This window comes from Telmatherina bonti (genome assembly GCF_933228915.1).
Source record: "Telmatherina bonti genome assembly, chromosome: 9".
NCBI lineage: Eukaryota > Metazoa > Chordata > Actinopteri > Atheriniformes > Telmatherinidae > Telmatherina > Telmatherina bonti.
In genome coordinates, this window is record NC_136627.1 from 28,979,939 (window position 1) to 28,996,021 (window position 16,083).

At 41.1% G+C, this 16,083-nt stretch overlaps 1 protein-coding gene across 1 annotated transcript in view; it reads left to right on the forward strand.

Annotated features, from left to right (window-relative positions):
* The window catches only part of robo1 (roundabout, axon guidance receptor, homolog 1), a 125,951-nt gene that overhangs the window by 82,529 nt on the left and 27,339 nt on the right, over nucleotides 1-16,083 (forward strand). The window contains exons 4-11 of the mRNA XM_079246683.1: nucleotides 3,696-3,816; nucleotides 5,538-5,676; nucleotides 5,828-5,955; nucleotides 11,562-11,716; nucleotides 12,070-12,241; nucleotides 13,854-14,059; nucleotides 15,636-15,717; nucleotides 15,863-16,031. Of these exons, the coding sequence (XP_079102809.1) occupies nucleotides 3,696-3,816; nucleotides 5,538-5,676; nucleotides 5,828-5,955; nucleotides 11,562-11,716; nucleotides 12,070-12,241; nucleotides 13,854-14,059; nucleotides 15,636-15,717; nucleotides 15,863-16,031 (1,172 nt within the window). The remainder of the gene's footprint in view (nucleotides 1-3,695; nucleotides 3,817-5,537; nucleotides 5,677-5,827; nucleotides 5,956-11,561; nucleotides 11,717-12,069; nucleotides 12,242-13,853; nucleotides 14,060-15,635; nucleotides 15,718-15,862; nucleotides 16,032-16,083) is intronic.

Genomic DNA, 16,083 nt, shown 5'->3' on the forward strand with positions numbered 1-16,083 from the left:
GTGGGTTTGGATCAGACATTTTCTGGAGAGTTTGTAGCACCGTCTTGGCTGCACATTGTTAGTTTTTGAATTTGGATGTGCTTTCCCATGCTGAGATTATACTGACTAAAGCAGTACATTCATTCATTCATTTTCTGAACCTGCTTAATCTGAATAAGGGTTGCGGCGGAGCTGCAGCCTATTCCAGCAGCCTTTGGGCAAGAGACGGGGTCAAAGCAGTACAGTTAAAAAAAAAAAAAAAAAAATCACATCTTACCTAGTTAAAGAGTAAGATAAAAATGAGGATGTTTTAATCTGCACTGCTTCTTAGGGCTGGAATATGTGCACAATGCATTTTCATTGTTCAGTCCATCATAACAGTCATTTGTCACTGTTGCAGTAACTGTCATTTACACAGTGAATGACAGTTTAGGTTGGACACACAGGCGTGATTGCTGTTTAAAATCCCCAACAGCACAGCTATTTGCTTGTTGTTTTTTTTTTTCTAAACTACAGCGCGGAAGAAAAGAGTCTGTGTTTGGCTGCTGAAGGGCATAATTAAACGAAACGAGCAAATAATCTAGTTTAAGAGAATTAGATCATACAGTAACTATCCCGGAGTTTAGTCAGCAGTCAAGACAGTCGTGATAAGCATAAAAAAACATTTCGCCACAGTGAACTCTTGTCAAGCGAATGAATTTATTGTGTCTCTTGTGTTACACAGACATCAAAAGAATTTAAGTTGGATATTTGATCTTCTGTAAAATAAAAGAGCATCATAAATCTACTCCGTCTTCTTTCCTTTCAGTGTTGTTCATCGCCCAAAAAGTGTCAAACTGCAACTTTCAAATGTAAAAGTGAAGTACTTTGAAGATAAAGCAGCCTTGTTTCATCTTTGTTATGCATAGCTCTCTGTCTCACACGCACACGCACACACACACACACACACACACACGTCCTTGCTCATGAATACTATTAACTATAAACACACGCTTCCTATTTTTCAGTTTTGTGAATGTAATGCTTGAGTAAACTTTGTGAATACTGTTGCTATACCACAGACTAAACGCTTCAGAGTTGCGTCATTGTGGCCGGCGGCGGTGTGGGGTCTTCTGTGGAACTGAAAACAGGGTCAGAACAGCTGCTGTAGCTCACTGTAAACTTCCTGTCAAGCAAAAAAACCTCACAGACTGAGTGTTCCCAAATGACCACTTAAAAATTCATGCTAGACGTCGTTTATGACCATCTGAATATGTGCAATCGGTCGTGTTGACAGATGCGAGTCTGAATGGTGTCCCCACGTTAACAGCATTGGGACAATCATGGGACGATGTCCAGAGTTTGTTTATGTTACAGTAAATTTGCTGAGTGAATATAGGACCACAGAGAAGGACACAGAGGTTGACTTTTTTTTTTTTTTTTTTTTTTTTTTTTTTTTTTTTTAATGTGATGAACAGCTGAGATCGTTAAAGCCCCCCCCACCCCCCCCCCCCCACCCCCACCCGCCAGCCTGCATTGTAATGTTTGCTTCAGTTCAGTCCTCCTCCCATGCAACATGCTGAAACGTGCAGTCTCCTTGGTGATCTCTGTTGATCAGACCAAAGTCCCAAACCACCTGCAGTGGGGATTTTCTCTTTGCACCAGGATGAGACGTTTTACAGGACAGAAAGACTTGACTGAAATTCCCTTAAAGGAAGAGCTATCGGGGGGAGCGCCTCCATATTTCTCTTTGTTTCGGTTAGCTGCGCATAAACGGCAATGACATGCTGCGTGCCATGTCAGATATATTTATGACTTCATGTGGGGCAGGTTTTCAAGGTTTCCCACAGAGCTATGAAAGCTATGAGAAGTGAGGTTGTTCTGTAAGCTTATAATGCTTCTTTGCCGCTCGCAGTACCTCCCCGTGTTCCTCCCAACTTTAGCCAACTGGTCTTTTTGGAACAAATGGAGAAGAAAAAGCAAACAGGAAATGGAAAAATGCTAGTATTTTAGCGTGCACCAATGTCTGCGACGAGCTTATCATCAGAAACAGCTCAAATAGAGCACGTTGTCTACCTTTTGTGCAGTAGTTGAGGCTAATTATCAGCTTGGAAAATGAACTGCTGTGTGAATACTGACAGAGATGGTGGTGAATGAGGGGGTTTTACATTATCAGCTATGCCAAATGACATGAGACAAAAGGGAACGGGATAGAGCCATCTCTCTGTAATGCAGGAATAATGGTCAGATTGTCGGGGGCTTTTAGCCGCCACTGTGCCATACTGTGTTTTGTTGAGAGGATATGCATGCAGAGAAAAAGAGAAACCACTGCTGTAGCCATTTACGTTAGCCAGCTCTCAGATTCCCTGCTGCTCTGGCACTCCAAATATGCCAGGGGAGAGTGGGAAACTACAACATACACACAGCAGTAAGAATATGGACACACTGGACAAGGCCCTAAGTGGATCCTCATGTCGAAGCCCTTTGGAAGCAACAGTACACCCCCCCCCCCCCCCCCTTTCTCTGCTGCATGGTCTGCCCTGACCTTGGGCCTTTGTGAGTGTCACAGTGTTTTAGCTGTTAAGCCTTTTCTCAAACAAACAGTAACATAATGATACTTCAAACCCCTCCAGCACCACAGGGTGCCCTGAATAAGCCCGACTTGCACAGCCTCTTCAGCTCCTTCTGCCTCCTGCTTTAGCATGCATTTTAAACAGAGTGAAGGGTGGAAGAATCCTTGTGAACCAGAAGAATGTGTCGTCAGTCCAAAGTTGTCCTTTATATCTGGTTACCCTTTAAAAAAATGTGATTAAAACGTGTTGTATCAGCATTTAAAGTGCTGGGATGTACATGAACTGAGAAATGATAGTTTGTGTGTGTACATACATGGCTTAACGTGGTTGTCAAGGGTAGGGCAGACTTCTGCAATATTGTGTGTCAAGTTCTCTGTCAGTGGCTCTCTAATGAGGATATCTGTTACATGCTTGCAGGAGGTTGTGCTGGTCTTGAAGGCTGATTTGTGCATTTAAAACCTTAAGCTCCATCAAGGCACAGAGATCACCGGTGCACCACGCTATTGTCTGTTTCTGCACTGACTGGCATGGTTGTCAGCTGAGAGCGGGGCTCAGGGGCCTGTGCTGGGGCCAAAGTTGCCTTTCTGACTGCCTGAGAACAAAGCATCTCCTCTGGCCTGTAATCAAAGCCCTGGGAAATAACAGACATGACATTCACCTGGACAAGCACACATTTACTGTCGGGAGTATGTTGCGTTTACATCTGCTTCGGTGTGGGTTTGCTTGCTGTCGCTTGGAGAAAATCCAAGAAGTCTCTTTTTTTTTTTTTAAACCTTCCAAACAGAATAAATAGACAAAACTGTCCTCAAGCTCTTTGAGATGGCTGGAAGAGTGCTTACCCATCCTGCAGTGCCTCAGGTGTTACCTCGGGGAGTTGCTGTTGGGTTAGATTTGAAGTGTTCTTTGGCTCAGCCTCCCCTTAAGGAGAACTGGCAACTATACAAAATGGCAAGAATAGAAATATAGAGTATAAAAACACTGTGGAGTAGCCTTAATGTGTGTCAGTATACTGGTTGCTCATTATTTATCACAATCCAGACAGCTTTGAAGTGTTTTAGCTATGCTGTTTTTTTTGTTTTCTTTGTGTCAACTGAGTTTTCAGATACTAATAATGCTGCTTTTGCCTCCATGTTTAGCCTCTCACCTCCTCTTCTATTCTCTCAGATACGTGGAGGAAAGCTGATGATCACAAACGCCCGCAAGAGCGACGCTGGGAAGTATGTGTGTGTCGGCACAAATATGGTTGGAGAACGCGAAAGTGAAATAGCTGAACTTACAGTGCTGGGTAATTAACCTTTATTCTCTATTACAGTTCTTCACTCAGCTGTCTTCACTCTCTCACATGCACACACATGTTTGCACATGCCTTTCTGTTCAGCAGAACCCAGAAATAAAGCTTTCTACTGTGTGCCTCTCATGGTATGAAACAATGCTACTGACCCTTATCAGATTGAGTGTGAGATGACCAACAATCTCATACTTAACTTTAATTTTCATCTGCAGCTTCTCTTTGGTGACCGGCTGCACCCTATTTCACCATGAAAGACCTCTGACTCAGATACTCTCCTCCAGCAGAGAGCATGTCCAGATGCCAAGATTTTTACCTTGTGTGCTTGTTTTTTTTATGAGAGAGCTCTTAAAATCTGTCAGAAAAATGGAAGCTGTGTTCACTTAGTGAAGATAAATAATTACATTGCTATAAATCAAGAATAAACAAGGGCAGCTCTCCGTTTTCAGTCCATGAACCAACCCAGAAACTGGTTAATAATCAACTACCCTGGTTCGTTGTCAGACCTGATACCTCATCTGATGGAATGTGTTCTGAGTAGCTATAAAGAGAGTTTTAATTTAGCCTTGGAGATTAAAGAAAAGAAAAAGGTAATAAAAAGAGATGTAGCGGCTGTAAAGTGTTGGCATGCAGCGATGTGAGAGTCCAAGCTTCAGTATAAGTAGGTTATAAGATGACAGAAGGGTTTCTGTGTCAGGGCTTGTGCTGTGACATGTCTTCTGTTGATTTAGTAGCTTGTCATGCATTGTAAAAACCATAGAAATGTGCACTTAAGCAGTTAGTTTATAGTTAAGCAGTTAATGCTCGCTGACCTGGCTTTAAACTGGTGAACCATCATTTCCATGCTGTACTTTTTTCTTTTATGGTCACAGATTAGCTAAATTATTATTATTATTTGTTTTATTATCTGTATTAATAATTAATACTACTAGTTATAATAATAATACTATGATGGTATTTGACAAATGTAATATATATATTAACAGTTGTCCTCATGTATTTATAAACGCAAATGAAAGAAAAGGCAAAATTCACAATTGTCACTGTTCAGATACTGAAAAAGGTAATGATAAATAATAGAAAGTTAGCTAAATTGTAATAGCAAAATATGACTTTGCTTTTTAATTAAATTTTTAAATAAACTGACTTGAAGATAATAAATAAAAATAACAATAAATTGCCAGACAAATTCGAGCAGTGAACCAAAATACTTGGTGTGTGTGTGTGTGTGTGTGTGTGTGTGTGTATGTATATATATATATATATATATATATATACACACACACACACACACACCAAATGGTAGCAAAAAAAAAAAAATAGTAGCTTAATGTTTGTTAATTTTGGTCACTTTCTCTATATGTAACAACCATGACTCATACGGCCAGAAAATAAACCAATGGTTTTTAACTCTTGACTTTAAGTTATCCAAAACTTTATTTATTTCCTAGAAATGTTTGCAACTTTTTGCAAAATAATTAATTTGGGTGTTTTTTTTTTTTTTTGTTTTTTTTTTTTTTTTGTGACATAAAGAAAGAATAGCACTTTTCACCAGTAGTGTCCTCTTTAAACTATATCAGACTAAAGTTAGATTTACAATGAATCAAATCTACAGATACAATATTTTCCCCCAGGAATGAATAAAGTATCTGTGATTTGATTTGATAATAGTTTTTCTGCTTTGTGACGTTCAACCTGTGTGGTTTTAACTTGTGCAGAACGTCCCAGCTTTGTACGGCGTCCAGGCAGCCAGGTGGTTTTAGTGGACCAAAGCGTAGAGTTTAGGTGCGAGGCCCGTGGCGACCCAGTTCCCACTGTTCGCTGGAGGAAAGACGATGGTGATCTGCCTAAAGGAAGGTATGACTCATAACCTGTTCTCCTTTCATCAAACAATACCTCTCTCCCTCACCTTCCTCTTTGTTTGATCCAAAGCTCACTTTTGTCTGCAACTTCACCTGTTTTTTGAGCTCTGTCAACATTTGACACATGAGAACTTGTTTTAATCCAGATTTGAGATCCGCGAAGACCACACCCTGAAGATCCGTCGTCTGACCTCAGCTGACGTGGGCTCCTATACCTGCATGGCAGAGAACATGGTGGGCAAAGCAGAGGCATCAGCTACGCTCACCGTCCACGGTAAGCAAGAGCACCGCTACCAGTCTGAGTTTCCCACTCTGCTGCTGGACAGTTCTATTATTCATGGTCCCTTGAACAGCTGCTCTAAATTCATTCCCGTTTGGGGTATTTTTTTTACACCTTTATTCAAATGCAATTTATCCTGCCTCAGTGCAATAATAGCCAGCAGCTTTGCTACAATATGGTCATCACTTTAAACTCTTCTCTCTCAATTAGCTGATTGATTTCTAATAAAAAGAAATTCAAAAATCTATAACAACTACAGAGTTGTGCACGAGGGACTTGAACAACAATTGATTTCATTTGCCAAGTGGCATTTCTCCAGAGGGTCCTCCTTCATGTTTTAGGACTTACAGTACTATTTGTGGAATATCTGTATGTCTCCAGTGGCCTTCTCCATTGGACCTCTTATTAACACAGTTGGAATATAAAGCAGCTGGTCACAGAGTGTGAACATTCAGAAAGAAACCATTCAGGGAAACTGGGGGGTGGGATCACCCCAAAACTCTCCTGAGAATCAGAGGAACACAGAGGCCATTTAACGCCAAACTAATAGGAATGTCGGGAGTCGGGTGAGACAAGAGGGGAGGGGGAGGAAGCTTAGAGCATAAAGGATGGGGACTGGATGGAGGTTTACCGAGCATGTTGGTGTTGGAGGTGGCTCACCACTGATGCAGAACGGGTTGGGAATTGGGGCTGGGGGCAATGTTGCTGAAGAGGATTGGGAGGGGGAGGATTTCTGTGGTGAGGTCAGTCATATTAATGTCACCACCAGCAGTGTGCAGAGCAGAAATTTAAAGAGACAAGGCAACTCTATTCTTCTGCCAACCCTCTCACATGCAAACACAGATACTTCATCCTCACATGGCCACCCTTAACAATTATTTCTTGCTTTTCTCTGCAGGGCAGCCATCATTTGATTGGTTTGAGGTCTAAGATTAGGGTCACCTGCCAATACACCCATCAATATATCTACTCCTCTTATTGCTTTTTTTCATTCTCTCCCTCTCTCCCGAATGAAAGCTTAGCTAATGAAAGAGAACAGAATTGATGTATGGCTCAATAAGCTGTTCTCCTGACTTAAAATCATATTTGAGATGCAAAGACCTCCCGTGTCCTCAGTGGAAATTAAATGTCTAAACCTGCAGCCAATTCCCCACCGCCTGCATGAAAAAGCAAGGCTCTGACGCGCTCTTCATATATGATGGCTTTCAAGCCCTTAATCTTGTAGGAGTTAAAAAGAAAAAAACAAAGAGCAACATAAGTTGCAAAATAGAAAGAAATCAAGTTAGTTAAATAAGTTGCTGAGTGATTCCTGAACCTCTGAGCTTTGAGAGTTTCTTGAACCATTTCCATCTACTTTCCAGATCTGTGTGTTTCATCCAGTCCAGGATTCAGAGAGGCCGTCGAGGCTGTGGGTACTGAGTAGTTCACCTAATTAAAGACAAGCAAGCCACAGTCCCACGCTCGGAAATGACATGCTTCTAATTACAGAGGCAGGCACAGGAATGGAAAGAAAAGCTGGGCAATTGTAGGTCTAAATGGGCCAAAGTAGAAGAATCAGGATAGTAGTGAGATGTCGTTGTAGTATTTGGGGTGGGGGTGGTGGGGGGTATTGTTAGTCTGTCGGTTTTGGGCATTTCTGTCAGCCTGTATCAAAACTGAAAGTTAGGCAGGCTTGCTTAGCCTCTGAATAAGAACAACCGAGCCGCTGAATTAAATAATTCAGTGGTGAAGAACTGCTGGCAGAGAACTACACCACATTATGATTAAGCCAGCATTCTAGGCTGGAGAGGAATTAGTACAGATATTCCAAAGTTTCGGAAAGAACAACAAAATTAAATCGAATATTTAAAAAAGGAGATTTGCTGTTTAAGCATCTCTGTTGTTATGTAATCTCTTTATCCTTTTAATGCAAAAGCTGTTTAAGAAATACAGCCATCTACATAATATTCAGCATATCACGCTTCAGAGCAGTCAGAGCTGGACAGTTTATGAGACAGATCTTGTCCTCTGTGGACAGTGTTTCACACCTTCCACGGTCAGATTGTCAGTGAACAATGGCAACTCTGTGGAAGTGGCGCCTTGGGCTATTTTTCTTTCACTGGGCCCTGCTCTCATTTACTGACCTAATCAGTGAATTACTGTTTAACATGCATGTTTGTCAGCCTGCTACACCTCCTCTGGACTTATAAATATGTCATGGGAAATACTCTCATGATTGATTGAATAAACACATAATTGGCCAAGTCACCAGCCATATTTGTACCGTAGTTTCATTGTAAAACTGTTAATCTAAGCCACATGAGTGAAGCAGAGACAGGCTTTTCAGCTTTTAATGAAGGTGTGCATTTGTAAATCTGTTATCCTGGGAATGCAATAATTATCCATGTGTGGTGTGGTTAACTAATATTTAGCATAACTTCCTAGTTATATAATTGCATCGTTTCAAACTACATGGGACATAAGTAAAATTAACTTTTTTCTCTCAACTTGTTAAGTTTGTTGTGAATTCTAATTTATGTGGAGAAAACTTTGGAATAGAATTATAGTCCCCAGAGCGGTGTTACTAATAACCCATGGAAATGGTCTGGAAGGAGGCTTGGAAGTGGTGCCAAAACAGAGTGAATGAGAGCAACTTTCTCGTCAGCAGTCTGTGCTGTTACGTTGGTGATAAACACCAAGATTTGGTTGGCAGCCACATAAAGACCCAATGTTTTGTACAGGTTATACTATATACATCAGAGATATACCTTCACAGATATACTCTTTTAAAAGTGGTTTAAATATTTTTTTTTCTTATTTATTAATTTGGTACCTATGGTTGTCATGTTACTACAATTATCAGAAACAAATGTAGATATAATGTCTAATTATTCTTTAATATTATGAAGTTACATATTATCCATATAGACATTTAATTTTCTTACACTATTAATTTTTACATTAACTTTAATCAAACACATTCATTTTTTTATTACCTTTACAGCATTATTCATAAAATGTTTTGGTCATTTACAGATCATCATAAAAAAAATTTTTTTAAATCCTAAAAAGGGAAATTTTGAAGGTAAATCTTCATACTTTATTTACCTTATGAACAAAGTAGTCATTCTGATGTAGGAAGCTGTTTTCCTTCTGTTTACTTCATCATTACTCTAGAATTGCCATGTTTTCTGTGTCACAGGTCTGAATGCTGGGTTTATTTGGAGAAAAAAAAAAAAGAAACTGGTTTAAATATTTAAATGCAAAGAGTGACTAACCCTCAGGTGTCTTTCCAAATCCCATGGACAAATCTGCTGCTCAGATAAGTTTTTAGAACAACAAAAACGCTCATTTCTGTTTTGTGATCTTAACGGTTGAGAGGAGAGACTTTGTGCCTGGCTGTCTGTGAAGTTTAGCATCTTGCATGACACAATTTTAGCATCAACTGCAATCTTTTTTTTTTTCTAACATGTTACTTCCCACATGCCCACGCTTTAAATACTAGGAAGCCATATTTTTAGTTCATGCAGAATCTCAATGACAGATGGGACTTTCAGTGTCTCTTCTTGTGTTTATGGCCGGACCACTCAGTCCATCACCCTCCCTATCCTCATTAATATCTCTGCTGTTGTCCACCATAGAAGTTCTGCCTCCTGTTGATGCAGAGGCCAAAAGGCTCAGTGTGTTCTTCTTGGCCAGTATGATCAGTTTATTGATAGAAGCCCACAATCAAGTAGCTAGGTCACATATAAGATTCAGCTCTCCCTCCAGGTCTACAGCTGTGATCACATCAGCATGGGAGAGGTAAGGTCTCTCAATTAAAGGCTTAGACACACATGAATGAATGTGTGGAAGTGTTATAGGAAGGGTTGTGTATCCGTGGGTGTCTCATGATCGTGTATTTGGAGCTTCTCGCTTACAGATAGTCATAAGCGACTTGTGTTTGGAGTGTTTGATGTGCGTCTTATCTGCATTTTAAAGGCCAGCCATAGGCAGGGGAAGAGAGGGGGGGTTGGTCATTATTCTGACTGACAGCGTTTATGTTTCCGAGGGAGCCGCTGAAGCAGACAGATTAGATAAGGTGAGTGATTGGCTGGGGGAGATTTATGACTGCAGAGTGACAGTTAACATTCACCTTGTGTTTTTATGGACAAAGCTTAGACATGCAAAGCTATGTTTGAGAGACTGTGCACGAGCTGCCTCTTCTGCCTAAATACCTCATTAGGGTGCTGGGATGTTCACCTTCACACAACACCTGGACAGCAAGGGAAAAACAAGGCATGAAGGTGCTGTGCAATAAACATCTGTTGTGTCCCTGTATATGTGTGTTTCATGTCACTGTCCATGTGCCCTTTTGCAAAATGTTATGTCATTTAATGGAGCATTTTTTCCTGTCCTTGAGCATTCAACGACAGTAACGTTCAGTATTTTCTTATGAATATGCATGAATGCCATTCTTATAAACCTCAGTGATTATTCTTATCCGCTGATATGACGCAGTCCCTGATGTTTGTGTCAAGGATGAAACATGATGAGGCTTTTATTTGCAGGATGATAATAACATGATTTTTTGCAACCATGGACATCACACTGATGTTTTACTTATCTCTCTTCTTTTTTTTTGTCTTGCTGTTTATTATTTATTTATTCATCCCTGGTTTCTTTGTTGTTGTGTTTTGTTTCTTTTTTTAGTCGTGTCTGGTAAGTTGAAATGTCATCCGTCACCTATTCACCGCCCTGACAGAGACAGGAAGCTGTCACAACCCCCTTCCATCCTCCTCTCATCACCTATCCACCCTACAATCAACACTCATGTTTCTGTTGTCATGGGCAACAGTGACAAAGGATATTAATGGGTAAAAAAAAAAGTAAATAAAAAAGTTCATCTTGGGCCTCCAAGGTAAAACTGCATCATTTCATTTTATTATTTTCTCCTTTTATGCATCCACAAAGACTCATCTTATTCATGGATAAATTGTAGTTGTATTCCAAGTGACAGTTTTCAGATTGCCTTTTTCCATGTGTCACACAGCTTTTGTTTAGAAAGGGAAGCATGTTTGCAGAGAAATTTAGAGTGATTTTAAACTGAATAGGACAACTGGCTTGCTACTCGACCTCTACATTTAGGTCCAGTATTTTCATACAGACCAGTGCCACCATCGAGCTGACATTAGGCTGTATCGCCACTCTTTATCTGAGGTGGGATTTGTCATTAAAATGCATGGATACTGCATTCTGGTTGGGGACTGCGCTACTGGAGATGTCAGCATTGGACAGATGGCTCAGATTTATTCCCCATTTCCATGTAAATTTTAATGGTCCATGCCCTTGCCAATGCAAATGAGGGATAGGGGAATAACCCTTGTTTTTTTTCTATTCATTACATCTATAATATGCTTGCATTTTGAATTTTATCACTATACAAGTTAATCTGATGTGCACATACCATGCAAAGTTTTGACAGAGAGTCAAATTAAAAGGGAAAAAACAGAAAGTAGAAAGGTAATTTGAATGTTTAAGTACCTTTGCCAAACGTCCTTTGTCGTTCATTCAAATATCCAAAACCAATGATGACTGTAAGGGTTTGATGTCTGTTGTGGTGTGTCATGGTGTGTATTCAGTGGCTGACCACTCTCCCGGTTGTTCTGCAGTGCCCCCAGCATTTGTGGTAAGACCAAGGAACCAGTTGGTTGGAGTTGGCAGAACTGTGACATTCCAGTGCGAAGCCACTGGAAATCCACAACCGGCCATTTTCTGGCAGCGGGAAGGTAGTCAGGTAAATGACACAAACATAATTCAGGGTATCGTTTTAAAACACTTTTCATGAATTTTGCCAAATATGCCAGCAAACTGATTCCAAGCATGCCAAAGACAGAATTTCTTCTCACCTTTACCTGGTGTTTAATCTCGGGTGACATTGCCCCCATATATGGAGTACAATGATAAAAAGTTATTGCTTTCAGTGACTACATCTCAACTTGTTTCATCACACTCTACATTGGAAATTTTGGACCAATATATTCCTCGCACATCCATCAATTTTCCAATAAGAGTTTCACAAACTTTAAGCTGAAGATGCTCTATGTAACTTTTCTAATCAAAGATTTGCTTTGTTTTTGCCCTTAATAGAACCTGCTGTTTTCCTACCAACCTCCTCAACCATCCAGCCGGTTTTCTGTGTCTCAGACTGGGGATCTGACTATCACTGATGCTGAACGCTCAGACATGGGATATTATAGCTGCCAGGCACTCAACATTGCAGGCAGTGTGATCACCAAGGCTCTGCTGGAGGTCACTGATGGTAGGCTACCTTTTTTCTTTTAAAAGAATATGCTTTCTGCATGCCACAAAGTCTCAGATAGATGAGTGGAGTGATTTAGGAATTTCAGATAATCTTTGGCTTGTGAGTATAATGCTGTTCGTCTGTAATTTTGTGGCTGTGCTCGAAAGCATATTAATATCCGTATTGAGGTTTGTGAGGTTTGGTCTGGCCTGTTCGATGTGTTCCTGTCAGGGGTAGAGACTCTCTGGTGCCTGTGCACCCAGACCGTGGCTCACTGTTTGGCTTCTCCAGCTTCACACTGGCAAACATATCCTTCTGTATTCCACGGTTGGCTTGCTGCTGTCTACCGTTGGAAGACGATGGCCATGTGGTGAGGTCTGGACTGGGTTCTCTAATTACCTTCCTAGCCAATCCCTGTCGGCCTCGTGGACCATCCATGCTTCACTTCCACCATTCCCACAGTTATCTGTGCAGCTTTTACTTTGTCTATGACACACCTAGATTCATCCCTTCATTTACCAAATGTCCTTCTTCATTTACGGCCTCCAACGGTATGCTCCACCTCTCCCTCCTCTTCTCTCTCTCTCTCATTCTGTCGAGCTCTCTGGATAATAATAACAGTTATTAAAGTGAGCAGACCGCTCTGAGGCCACCACTTCTCTGCAGGCAGATCTGGTAATAACAGGTCATGCTGACAATATTTTAGTAATTGCACCATCGCCTGCACAAAAGCGGAGACAAAGCAGACCACAGATTGCACCGCAACGCTGTTCTGAAGATCTATGCACACATGCATACATCATTATAAGTTGCCTTTACACTGCGTTGGATATTAATTTGACTTCTCTCCACTGAATGCAATTTGCTAGTAAATCAGTAGAGCTGACAGAAGTGGTCATCTATAGTGTTATGAATAATGATAATGATCAGAAAAGGAAGACAACCTATAGTTGGAGCATGACGAATCACACAGAGGAGACTAAACAAAATGGAAAAATGTTATTGGTTTACTTAATTAAAGTCCCTCTTACATCATTTCCTCCTGTCACATGCTCCAGTTGTTTCTTTCTGCATGACAATATTTCTGTCAAATACATGTTTTTTCCTTCATGCCTTTGTTTGTCTTTGGTTCTTACAGACTGAGGCGGGGAGGAGTTTCATCATCCTTGTGCTGATAGCGTTGCCTGTTCTGGCTGTATGAATTTGTTTAAACCTCATTCTTTTGTCTTGCATTTGTTGTTTCTCTTGTTTTTTTATGACTGGGGGAAGGGTCCCTGAAATGTTGGCTGCAAACATTCAAATGCATAGTGCTGGACGTCTGGTAGATCCGCAGCGAGAGGCAGTTCCATTTTAATTACGGCCTTTATATTTGGCAAAGATCAACTCCTGCTGCTGAATGATTAGAAATAGTTTCCAGTTCTTTAAAATTGGATTTAATTCTTGTCCTTGCAGTTTTTAAGTTCTTACATTGTTGCAGACAGTTTGTCCAATTTTCACCATTCCATACCTTTTGTGTGTTTTCTCCCAGCTGGACATAATTGTCTGAATTCCAGTTTCCTCTCTCCCAGGCACACCAGAGTTGCAGCTTCCACCTCTCCACATAATTGACCATTCTGCTTCCTTTCCACAGTTGTGTCAGACCGCCCGCCACCGGTTATACGACAGGGCCCGACCAATCAGACGGTGGCTGTGGATGGTACTGTGGTCCTCAACTGTGTGACATCTGGTAACCCCACCCCCACCATCCTGTGGAGGAAGGATGGCGTTTTGGTGTCCACACATGATTCCAGGGTCAAACAGCTGGACACAGGTGCACTGCAGATTCGTTATGCAAAGGTAAGACACCCGATGGGAAGTGCAAATATGCTGACATATATGAACTAAATGTATTGTGCAGTTACCTGTGATGCCCTCTAGCCTTTGGTCATTTATAAACTTGTAGAAATGAAACTCATTTCAACATGGCATATATTCTATGCTGTTTTCTGTTCTGACTTCTGTATTTGACAACTTTAAATGTCTAAATCCACTCAAACAGACTTCAGATTTGTCCGTATCACACCAGTAATGTGTTTGGCAAACCCCTGCTGGTTGATAAATAAAGCATGTGTTCCTGCCAGCCACCAGGCCTCGGTGGGCTGTCACTCAGTTGTCCCGGATTTGAAATGGAGTCTGTGAAGTTGAACAGTCTGTAGCTGCCATCAGTCAACATTCACACCGGGTTTCATGTGCGTGATGCTGAATACTCTTGGGCAGAGACAAGCAGGGGGTGCTGACGTGTCTCCCAGATGAAGGCGTCACGGGGTCAGAGTTCACGTCAGTTTGCGGAGTTGTGACGAATGCTGGCATGTCTTGTGGTGACAAGATTGCAGTGATTGGGCTGCCGGTGAGAGGCAGGCAGGAGGCGACGCATCAGATCTGCTCTCGTTCTGAAGGAGAAAAAACTCTGCAGGCACTTTACATTAATGGACTTGTCACTTCTTCCAGACTACATTTTAATGAAGAGGGTTTTGATGCGTGGGGTAATTTATTTCTTACTATGGTTTTGTGAGTGTTATTGTTATCAGGTTTTAATAGATTTCCTTCCTACCAGGCCAAAAAAAATACACACCTTGGGGGTTGTTGGCAAGCCCCGTTTCCATTATTCAAACAGCTCTTCTTTTACTGTTTTTTATTTAGCTCATACATCAGCGTAGTAGCCCTCAGCATACTATGCATTATGAACAAAGCACAACAGAATTATTTTTCTTACACAAAGGCTTTTTCTTCAGTTGACAAAGCAGACTTTTAAAAAATGCAGCATCAACTTTGCCAACAGGCTTCTGCATGTGTTTGGCTTATTACACGTCGACCAAGCAGAAATCCTCGAGAAACTTCTCAACTATTATTAGCTTTGGTCTAAATCCAGTTCCAGGTGTTAGTTTGTGAGAAAGTACTTTGACTAAGTTTCTCATAAGCCTCTGTACTTGGGATGAAATCAAAATGACATATGTTTATTACCCAGTCAGGATCTACTGTGTAATGCAGATTTAAATCTAATTCACATCATTTAAATCTCTTTTGTGATAATTGTCGCCACATCTGTTTTTACTGTACATGGCAAAGATAGAAATGGTCTCCAACTGGTGTATGAGGCTGCGAGTATCTTTTCCATTTGACTAGGAATGGTTTACAATTTGGCTCCTGGCGCTGCTTTTACCCAGTTTCTGTTCTAAAACTGATGATGGTGAGATTATCAGGCAATGACAGGTGTCTGAAACAGACTCCATCCAAATAACAATAAGCAGAGCGGCTGGTTGGCGAGCGACTGTGAGAGTGAGGGGGATGGAGAGTCTACTACCAGTTCAGAAAACAATAGGACACATTTAAATAATTTCCATCTAACCAAATATCCGCTCCTCCCCTCCTCCAGCTCAGTGACACTGGCACCTACACCTGCATTGCCTCCACACCCAGTGGAGAGGCCTCATGGAAAGCCTCCTTAGAGGTCCAAGGTAAAGCAAACCCAATACTGTATCCAGCAGTGACATTTATGTCCATCAATGGGATTATTTTTCTTTTTGATTACGTAGGAGACGCTTTAAGGGATGTCTGTCACATTTCCACCATACTTTCACATTCTCTCTATTGTACACTTAGAATTTGGAGCCCCAGTCCAGCCAAACAGACCTACTGACCCAAACCTGATCCCTAGTGCCCCCTCCAAACCTGAAGTCACAGATGTTTCCCGTACCTCCATCACACTCTCCTGGAAACCCAACCTTAACGCCGGAGCTACACCCACTTCCTACATCATAGAGGCCTTTAGGTAAAGCTTACACAATTGACCATCAGTAATCTAATAATTATATGGCTTAAAT